The sequence below is a fragment of the Phyllopteryx taeniolatus genome, chromosome 23 (assembly GCF_024500385.1).
Source record: "Phyllopteryx taeniolatus isolate TA_2022b chromosome 23, UOR_Ptae_1.2, whole genome shotgun sequence".
Lineage (NCBI taxonomy): Eukaryota > Metazoa > Chordata > Actinopteri > Syngnathiformes > Syngnathidae > Phyllopteryx > Phyllopteryx taeniolatus.
In genome coordinates, this window is record NC_084524.1 from 3824278 (window position 1) to 3834432 (window position 10155).

A 10155-nucleotide genomic window follows, 5' to 3' on the forward strand; every position below is an offset into this window, starting at 1 on the left:
GGGGGGGGGGGGACACACACAAACACACACAGACCCACACTTGTCAACAAAACCCAGAATGATTGGCCAATGAAACGCCTAGGGGCTTTGAGCTGCTGTTTTAATTTCCCTGCGGTGTCACTCTAAGCCAATCTGTGTGTGTGCGTGCGTGTGTGTGTGTGTGTGTGTGTCTTGTCTCCACGGCAACATCAGGGCCACAGGCTTGGCCACACCCTTCGTCCCCATGATGGTGAGCTCACGTCTGTAGGGACTGCCTGCCGTCCTCACGACGAGGGCTCCACACACACACATTTTCCCTTACAGCATCACACAGGTGTGTAATTACCACGCTTGTTTGCCCAGCACCTGGTCTCCACAGGTCACACTTTGTTTCCTACGCTGGGTACAGTTCAAAAACGCCTCTTTATTTACTCGGCCCGAAAATAGCTTTGTCATTGTCAGGGGTATTTACTCTGCAAGCGAGGACCCTCCTTATGTCATCTCAGGTTTTTCCATCTGCACAGAGAATTTGTAGCAACGGGGAAGCCTCTGACTCACCTGGTTTCTCTCCCTCTTGCAGCCATTGATAAGCACTTTAACCTCAGCCGCCGTCATGAGAGTTTGATGCTGACTGGAAAAAGAATTTTGACCAAAATTGCAGTGAGAAAATCTGTATAATTTCGTCCACTGGGGGAAAAAAAACGCCTCCAGTCATTTCAACGCTCATTTTAAGCATTGGCCTCAACACCAAACGCCGTGTCGGAAACAATAGCACCCACATAATCCATACAAAAGGAAACTGACAGCTTTCCCCTTCACTAAAAATAAGAGCTGCAGCTCATACGCAATACACTACAAAGTCTCTAATTTGCACAATTTCACTGGACGTTTGTGAGGCAAGGAACAAGGTGATTTAACAAAAGACAGCAAAATGATAGACGACAGCACAAACTGATAGAACTGTTTAAGTTCCAACAATTTATGCATGAAAAAAAGGTTGCTAGTGCATGCACATTTCTGGAAATAAACTCATGAAACATTATTTCTTTTTTTAAACAGTTTGATTTGAAAAAAAAAAAAAACACTCATTCATTCACTCTACAGTCATTTTGAAAATAAGTTACTGCAAATTAAATCTTACCACTGTCGAGAATGTGTGTAATTTCTCTTGTACAGTATTTGGCTTGCCAGCTTCATTGCCCAAATTAACGGCCTGTTTGCTCGTTACACCTACAAAATAAGCAACATAAAACTCACTGCACTGCTTAGCACGCAGTTTATTTAGCTAAAATAATTAGCGGGGTAATTTTTAGAGTTGGAATTTAAAAAAAAATAACTCACCGATTCCTTGTTATAACTTCGAAACAGTCACAAATTCCGTTCAAGTTGTGTGTTGACTTCAATTTAGCCCGCTGTCTTCCGGCAATATTGTAGGGCCACGCTGATTGGCTGCCAGAGATGCACCGTCTTAAAGGTACAGTACACAAATATTCAAATCAACAATCAACAATTGTTTAGCTATTTACATTAAATAAGCGTGGCCCTCATTGGCTCAAGTCTGTGTTTAGGTGATATTTATATTTATTGAATGATTGAGTTGTCTGTAATCACATTGGACCGCAGTGAGTAAAGTTGTAAGGTCAAAGGGCTCACTCAACTTTTAACACTCGCGACGCTGTTTTACTATTTATTGTTTTAATCGTTTATAACCGAGAAGGATGCCAGCTCTGCTATCTCTGCCAGTGATCATCTCACTCCAAAAATGCACAGGCTCATTTCGCCTCAGTGGAGCAGATGTTCATGTTGATGCAAAACTCCAATTCGGGCTGACATTTCCGTCAAAGACGCCAACGCGTGAATTTTGACACCTTTCAAGGAGACGGCGACTGAACAAATTAGAAAGGGGCGATAAGATCTTTGTTCCATTCGAGGACAAACTCGAGTGCATCTGTAAACATTGGAAACCGGTTTTTCAGTCCCGTACCTGCAGGCATGTCATTGGTCAATCAAGTCACACTGAGGCTGATAGAGGCACTCACTTTTCTTTATCGTCACAAAATCATTGATCTTGTAATCTAGACCTTACATACATGAATCATACACTTGTAAAACTTAATATTCAGTACATGCGACACTCTCTTGTAGTTGATATTACTGTAGCTTCATGGTTATTGGATCAAATTGGCTCGAAATAATGCATGTACAGAAAAAAAAATGTAGGAAATGCATTTTTTCAGTTATCATCATCAGCTAATTTTTATTTATTTATTTATTTATTTTTAGTCAGTTCACAACATTAGCCAAGCTGTGGGGAACACTTTTTATTTTCGTTGTGCCAAGTTATCAACAATGGGTCATTTATACAATTGACAGTAAACAATTTATATTTTGATTTTTTTTTTTCATGAGTACCAATCAGTACTTTTACTTTAATCAGTCATTTTCAAAAATGATTTCTCACCTTTAGAGACTAAGTGCTTACTGTCAAGCTAGATTTATTTAGGTGGTGAGGCTCGAACCGGAAGTTTTATTTTGTTAACTACACTAAGATTTTTGTTTTTTTGTAACTTTATCATTTAATTTAGGAGTTATGATTATTGTAAATTTAGAGTTTGGAAAATGTGTTTTTTTTTTTATTTTATTTTTTTTAATTTGTGTTTCCTGGGCATTTCGGTTTTATTTTGTTAACAGGAAACGCGCGTGCATGACTCACCTCTAACTTGATTGTGGTCCACTCGAATCGTGCGTCTTAGGGCTTCAAGCTTCATCCGCACTCCGGACTGGAGAAAAATGGGACCGAGGACTCTCCGGGGTGGGGGGGACCCAAACAAGTTCATCCGAGGGACGGGGGTCGCTTCCTTCCAAACAAGTTGAACGTTGAACCTCGTTTTTTTTTTTTTTTTTTTGGATACTAGTGCAAAGTGCCACACCTTCTCGTAGCGCCACAGGTAGGTCAACAGCTACACTTCTGTCCTCTTTTAAGATGAAAATGTTATTCCAACGTGTTCATTATCATTCAAGGTTGATCAGAGGTGAGCGCTTGTTTGTCATAGCCGTCTTAATGTGTGGCAAAAGCTCGCTGCCAGTGCATTACATGAACATGATTTTAACTTTTTTAACACTCCCCCCCCCCCCCCCCCCCCCCCCCCCCACCCCACCACCAGTTCTTATTATACAAATTAGCGGAATGAAACATTCAGAATTCTTGAAGAAAAAAAAAAAGTATGTATGCTTGTATTTGAGATGCTGGGGTAACCCCCACAAAGTTACAGTATGTTTGTATTTCATTCAAATGGTTACTAATACTAAGAAAATTTATATTTAGTGATTGGGGGGGGGGGGGGTACCCATAACTTAGTTATTACATCAAGACTCGCCCAATGGAGGTGAGGTTAATGAGTGAAGGGAATTTATTATTAATGGAGGTGGGTTGTTCTAGTGCCGTATGCGGCCTTGAGCTATGTTTGCACACGTCACGCATGTCAAGATTCCACTCTGCATGGACCTGGTCGGACTGTGGCGCTCATTTCCTCGTCCGCGCTCCATCGCGGTCGACTCCGGCCCACGCCGGAGATGATTTGACCAAACGAGCCGCAGAGACTGCATGCAAATATTATTTGCTCATGGCGGGTGGATGAGCCGCAGCGGGGATGTGTCACATGACGACTGAGCTACTGACAGCGTGAGATCATTTTGAAACAAAATATCCATTTGGAAGTACTACTGTGGGAAAAACACCATTACGACATCAGATAGTTTGACTGTCGGTAGGACGTGGTTATCTCGCTTTCAGGGATCGAAACAAGGAATCGAAAAACATGATAAATGAGCTACTCGTGACTGAACAGACACCTGAAAATTCGACTCAAGTCGTGTATTTGTACGCACCAGTGGGAATTAACACCGTAAGTCAAAATGCGGGTTTGCTGTCGTAATGAGTGTTGTTAGATCATGTGTACTTTTTCAAAGTACATTCAGAGCTCGGGGGCGTGGGGGTCAAGGTCTGTGAGAGAAAACACAGCGGCGGGTCTGTTTGCAAAGCGAGTCACCGTCGATAAGTGCGGGCCGCTAGCTAATTGAGCGGTTTCATCATGCCGCAGCCTGAGGCCTTTTTTTTCGGGAAAGGATGTTCGCACTCAGCACGTGGCGGTAACGTGATTTGAGAACAGAGCGTGCTCCAGACGGTCTATCTTAAGTGGCCCCGTTGGTTGTGACATGTGACCCAGTGCTGCTTCACTGCTCAAACGCTGCAGAAAATGGCGTGGACGATACGTTCCAGCCCACCCGCAATCGGGGGAAAAGTGAGTCTACGAGAGTTGCTTCACCGTTTGCGATCGATTCTAATGGTTAGCCCGTCAATGACGTTTTCCAATGCGTTCGTATTAAGCGAGCGGGGGGGTGGGGGGGGGGTTCATTCTTAAGGCAAAGTTGTTTGAAATACACAATGGATATAGTTTTACCCCTCCAAAAACGCATTTTAATTGTATTAAAACCCGCCTAAGAATATTCAACCCCATAATAAGCATTCCAGACCATGTCATTTCATCGAACAAAAGTCCACTAGCTTAATGCTAACATGTAGTGTGAAATGCCATAGACGCGCATCGTTGTTAGGGCGCTGTCAATCGAGCAACTTTAAGCTGCAGTATCGACATGGCAGTTGGATAATAAAAGCTCCGAAGCTGATAAGAGGCCCAAAAAGCCGGAGCCTGATCAAAGTCTGCACTTTTCCTTCAACGTATGGCTCGCAATTGTAACAACATGGACTGATTATTTGTGGGAGGGGGGCGGGGGTGGGGGGGGGGGGGGGGCTGGTGCGTGAGGGAGCCGCCACAGCGAGTGCGATGGAGGTCAGACCAGTTTGTCCGCTTTTCCATCTCCCCCAGGCTCGGAAAAGACATTTACGACGACTACATTCTGCTTGGCCACTGACTACAATCTTGTATGTAATTATGTAATCAGAATTATACCAATATTCGCTTTCAAAAACAGGATATCAAACCTGCTCGGCAGGATTTTTCTTAGAAGGAGACCTGCATTTAGTTTTCTCAAAATAGTGCCTTCACATCAAACAAGCCGCCATATATTTCTTTACATATGAATCACAGTACCGATTTCTACAGGTTTTACCCGGGATCGGAAACAATTTCACCTCTTTCCCCGCAGATGAGATGTTTCAATTTCCTGTGAGGACAATCCACACTCCTGAAATATGGCTGCCTTTCAGTAATCATCCCAACATCCTCCTCCATCATAAAAAAAATAATAATAATAATAATCGAGGACAATATCTGACGGATACAATGGAGCAGGGAACAAGAGGGAAATTAAAATAAAAGCACCCGTTCTGATGCAAAACAATCGCTTCGATGAGTGCGCCTTGTGATCTGTGCTAACTGCTGCATGGTCCGTTCAAATGCTGTGGGCAACTAGGTGGAGGGATATACTGTACAGTGTGGGGCTAAACAATATTTTGTTTAAGCATCATCATCGCCACGTCCATGTGCGCGACAGTCACGTCGCAGGGTCCTGCAATTGTAATAAGTGACCACCAGAGGGACCTGGTTAAACATGCTAGTAAGACTAGCACTTACGTTATGGTAAATGAAAATGTTAGGAATGTGCTAATGACTATACAGTACAACTGGGCATGAAAAAAATGTCCTTTTTCAATGTCTTTTTTTTTTCTTCCTAATATTGTGATTAGTCTGCGTGTGAGCGTGTGGGTGTGAGTTGTGGCCTACAGTCTTCTCATTTTTGTATTTGTGCGTTTTGACTGCATATCAGCGTGGCAACCACCAATTAATGTTGTATGTCGATGCGAAAAAAAATGCTTTTTTTTTTTTTTTTTTTTTTTTTTTAATTTAATTCCGCTGGTTTTAATGAGTTTTTTTTCCCTCCGCAGCTGCAACTGTCTGCTGGCCAAATGGGGTGTCAATGCTGCCGGATGATGAAAAGGTGAGAAGACTTTTGGTCCTGGCAGGTGTCTATTCGCGACGGGAGCGCTTGGAGATCGCTTTTAATTGAACCCAAGATGTTGCGCGTCAACAAGGTCATCCTGATCCGGCAGATAATTTCATCATCGTTCATCATTTCAATTAGCGAGGCTCTCATAATGATATGCAGGTAAGGCAGAACCCTGAGGCATCAAGGCAGCGTGGGCAGAGAAAAGGAAAATTAACAGTCAGACGTGCCAAAGGTGACATGCAAATGAGGGGCTGAAGAAGAAATTGTCTCTCTTCACGTCTGACTGTAAGCATGGCCCTGAGTCAACGATAGTCTGAAATAAATCAAGGCATTACAAGGGGTGCATATATATTTTTATGTACTGACTTTCAGAAGTCATGGAACGTGACAACCAAATAGAACTGCTATTGTTCAATATACGTCAAGGCATTTGGTGGGGGGAATAAAAATGCTTGTAACGTGTAAATTCTATTTAGCAAGAGTTTGCTTCAGTGGACCACCCAAAAATATGTGGCAGACCTCGAGTTTGACACGAGATTTTCATTGAAAACTAACGAATGTGCACTTTTGTTCCAAAAAGTCCTTGAGCCGCCACCTCTCTTTTTTTTTTTTTTTTTTCTTCTTCACCTTGGCAGGAGAGGAGATGGAAACAATTTTCTCAGCTTTGCGGGGAGCTTTGTGAAGAAAAGCTTTCAGGGTGAGCGAGGGAGATCCGCACAGGAGAGTAAACCTCCCCCATTTGTGAAGACTTGTTGTGTCTGCTCGCCAGGAGGGAGGAAAGAAGCCCTAGTTGAAATAATAAGAAGGTTGCTGAAAATCTTTTTAAAAAAGAGGAACTAGATTAGCGTGAGTATTAGCGTGAAAAAGACACCTGGAGAGGTGCAAGATGGACGAGCTCTGCCGGGGAAGCGAGCCTTGCGGGCTGGCGAAAACAAACATGAGGAGGAGGAGACGGGTGTGAAAAACACGCCGGTAACAGGAGAAGTCCAACAGTGAGAGCGAGACAGCCCGCCACTGCTCAAATTGTAAAACGCTTCTTTCGTCAACAGAAAGCGCAGCCGTTGAATGTCAAGTCAAAATTCTTTTCTCGTCTTCCATAGTTACATCGCCGACCCCTCTGCGGCGGTGGACGCGAGGATGACGGACTCCTTCTACCGGACGCACGACCTCGCAGGCGGTGCCCTCGGGGGCCGCTCGCTCAGGGCCCACCGCTCGCAGAAGGAGGGCTTCCACAACCTGGCCTACAGCATCTCCAGCGACAGCAACCTCAGACTGGAGGTGGACAACAATCACGTCAACCACAGGCTGCACGCCGTGCCTCCGCCCAGCAGCCAGCCGCACCTGCGGCCAAGCGCGCCCTCGGCAGAGGGCGGACTCTATATCATCCAGCCGGACGCTCTGGGGCCGCAATGGGTGATGCAGGACAAGCGTCACAGTCAGGTGCCGGTGTACCCCGCCGTTCAGGCCTACGACAACCAGAGGGTCTTCGGGGGGCCCAGACCCTGGGACAGCCCCGTCACCCGGCGTGTGACCGCCGACGGGAGCCTTTCGGCAGATGAGGTGGACGAAGGCGTAGGGGGGACACCCGAGTACCCGTGCGACACCGGGGACGAGGAGAGCGTCTTGTCGGCGGACGTCCAGACCAGCACCGCCAGCCTGTGGTCGGCCGACACCAGAGACGAGCGGAGATCCAAGGCGCCGGACGTGTCCACGGTAGAGAGCGGTATCTGTGTGACAAAGAGCGAGGACGAGGAGGAAGAGCCGCGGGAACGGGCGGACGAGGCCGGCAGCGTGACAGATTCCATGGTGGCCGAGGCCCTCGCTGCCCTGGAGGCCGCCACGGCCGGAGAGGAGGAGGAGTGAGTGACTCGCGTCGTGGAGGCAAACCCTTTACAAGGTGGGCTGAAGGTTTGAAGGTGAACGGACTGCCTGAAGTGCGTTGACACTCCACAGTCTTCACAGAATAATGTGAAACCGAAGCACGGAGCCAGCGTTTCCTCATCTTATCTTTCAGAATTTCCACATTTACCCTCATCTCGCTATCTATTTTTATTTATATACATGTGAGAGGAAGAGCACATTCGTGATATCAACAAATCTCCTCTTTTTAACCAATGTTCCCTTCCGGCTTGTGATATCAGCTCACACTCAATGATGAGCCGATTGAGGCCTGAAAATACTCAACAGCAGTTGAAGTTGGCGGCCCCAAGCAGGTGCTTAGTTCGCTAATGAACCAAACCTACTGCCAAATGAAGACCCTGCTACATTGTGAGCGCTCTATAACGTAACGAACTGTGTCCAACGGATCTTTGCCACTTGTTCTTTTTTTTTTTTTTTTTTTTTAAATGCTTGTTGACTCCCTCCAGCTTCACCGTGGACTGGAAACTCGCGGCGGAGGCCGCTAATGAGCTCCCTCGGGCTATCGCGCCGCCACTTCTGTCACATCTGAGCGGCACGTGTTTAAGGAGAAACGCAACCGTTGGGTTGGAATCTTAAAATTGAGTTCTGCTCATTGATTATGCTCAGTATCCATCAGTGACATTCCAGTAAGATTTCGTCGAGAGTCTTAAGGAAAGATCTTGAGACCTGTCAGAATTTGTGACCCCAGGGGTGATGTTGCCTGTGGCGTGAGTCTGACAGCAAAACGGAATGCGTACAGAGAATACTTTCATTAACAGAGTAAAATTAGGTTGCGTCTGAATTTGTGACACCAGTGGGCGATATTGTTTGAGTTGTTATTAATCACTGTCAGCCTTCCCAGTTAAAATGGCTATTTGACTTCTAAAGCCGTCAATGGCAGTGAATGTGTTTAAACGGGAGTTAGCAGTGTTAAAACTGCTAGCAGGATTTGAACGTAGCTTCACATCAATACGAAGCTAGCATTAGCACTGAAAACAAGCGATAGTTAGCCACAGCTAGTACGCTGTAAGGACAACTTATTCATTATGGGGTTTTACGATAACACTGTTATCAGTTCGAAGTTATATTTTTGGGGAATTCACAAACAAGGAGAAATGTTGCTAATTCCGCGTCACTTGCCGGAGATTCCTTCACTCTGCTTGTTTGCTAGCCCAGTTGTTAGCAAACGAGGGATGGCCATTTTTATTTATTTTTTTCCCCCCCATTATCGGCAGGTGGACGGCACAGATTCAGGAATGAGGGTGACCACCACAGACGGTGGCAGATAAAGAGTACTTGTGTGCAGCATTTAACTAGGTCCATTAGGCAGATACACGTATGGTCCCCGAGGTGTGTACGTCTGCCTAACGTGTTTGTTTTTCTCAAGGCTTTGTTGCCTTTAATGATGTCACCCTTAATTGTAGCACGCACACGTTTCCATGTCTCCGAGGAGGCGAGGGGGAAAAACACGGCGGCGAAAAAAATAAATAAGCCTCCCTCATTGTCCGCCACCCCCGACGGTTAAACATTACATCCATTTTAGTGGAAATTGCATTGAGCCGTGTTGCTCGAGCCACGGCCGTTAAACATTGACCATGCTCCCCCCCCCCCCCCCCCTCTGTTTTCCACGCTGTCACCATGGTGGCCTGAATAATTGAACACCTGAGAGAGAATTACTGCTTATGAATGTGCATTTGCCACAAAAAGGTTTGAATTATAATGTCGATGAAACTTTAGGCATGATCCCCACTCAAGTAAACACCCTTATGTTGCGCAACAGGAGTCAATATTTGCAGTAAGTAGTGGCTGCTCGTCGCCCGCCCTGCTGCGACCTTGTGTGTTTGGGAAAGGCAGCTCTGCTTAAAGCTCACAGCCACGGGCGGGCGGGGTGACGTAGCCTCGTGTGTTATGCAGGTCTGGTCCAACCACCGCCACCATCAACACGGTCCTCAGAAAGCCGTTCAGTTGCACCTTTCAAAGCAAGTGCTACATCGCCATATACACGTGTATGCAATAAAAAGTTGTAACCACACACTGATAATGAGAATTATGTCAGCTCTGTATACATTCCTCTTTATTTCCCAGTTTTAGTTTTTTTTTTTGCAATTAAATAAAAAAAACACAGCAGAAATAAACAATAAAAAATATATGTAACACAACCAAAAACTGACGTGATGATACTGACACGATAAACAATATATATATATATATATATATATATATATATATATATATATATATATATATATAAAGGCTTTAGAAGGTGAATAACCCCCAAAAGAATGAGAGAAGAGGTAGACACTTTAGGTT

At 45.1% G+C, this 10155-nt stretch overlaps 1 protein-coding gene and 1 long non-coding RNA gene across 7 annotated transcripts; one reads left to right on the forward strand and one right to left on the reverse strand.

The window, feature by feature from the left end:
- Positions 1 to 7: 7 nt before the first annotated feature.
- Positions 8 to 2811, reverse strand: LOC133472502 (uncharacterized). Its single transcript, XR_009786738.1, has 5 exons — positions 2693 to 2811; positions 1321 to 1446; positions 1121 to 1209; positions 538 to 610; positions 8 to 378 (listed from the first exon to the last, which is right to left on the reverse strand). It is a non-coding gene; the product is annotated as an uncharacterized LOC133472502 (long non-coding RNA).
- Positions 2797 to 9992, forward strand: zgc:194930 (uncharacterized protein LOC557813 homolog). Of its 6 annotated transcripts, none has more exons than XM_061763381.1 (4): positions 2797 to 2927; positions 5885 to 5937; positions 6582 to 6971; positions 7047 to 9992. In XM_061763381.1, the coding sequence occupies exon 4, from the start codon at positions 7084 to 7086 to the stop codon at positions 7807 to 7809; it is 726 nt and encodes a 241-aa protein (XP_061619365.1). In that variant the 5' UTR covers positions 2797 to 2927; positions 5885 to 5937; positions 6582 to 6971; positions 7047 to 7083; the 3' UTR covers positions 7810 to 9992. The 6 variants fall into 6 exon arrangements, with proteins under 6 accessions (XP_061619365.1, XP_061619363.1, XP_061619366.1 ...); XM_061763382.1 differs by lacking the exon at positions 2797 to 2927 and adding an exon at positions 3460 to 3661; XM_061763379.1 differs by lacking the exon at positions 6582 to 6971 and having other exon boundaries at positions 2852 to 2927.
- Positions 9993 to 10155: the final 163 nt, after the last annotated feature.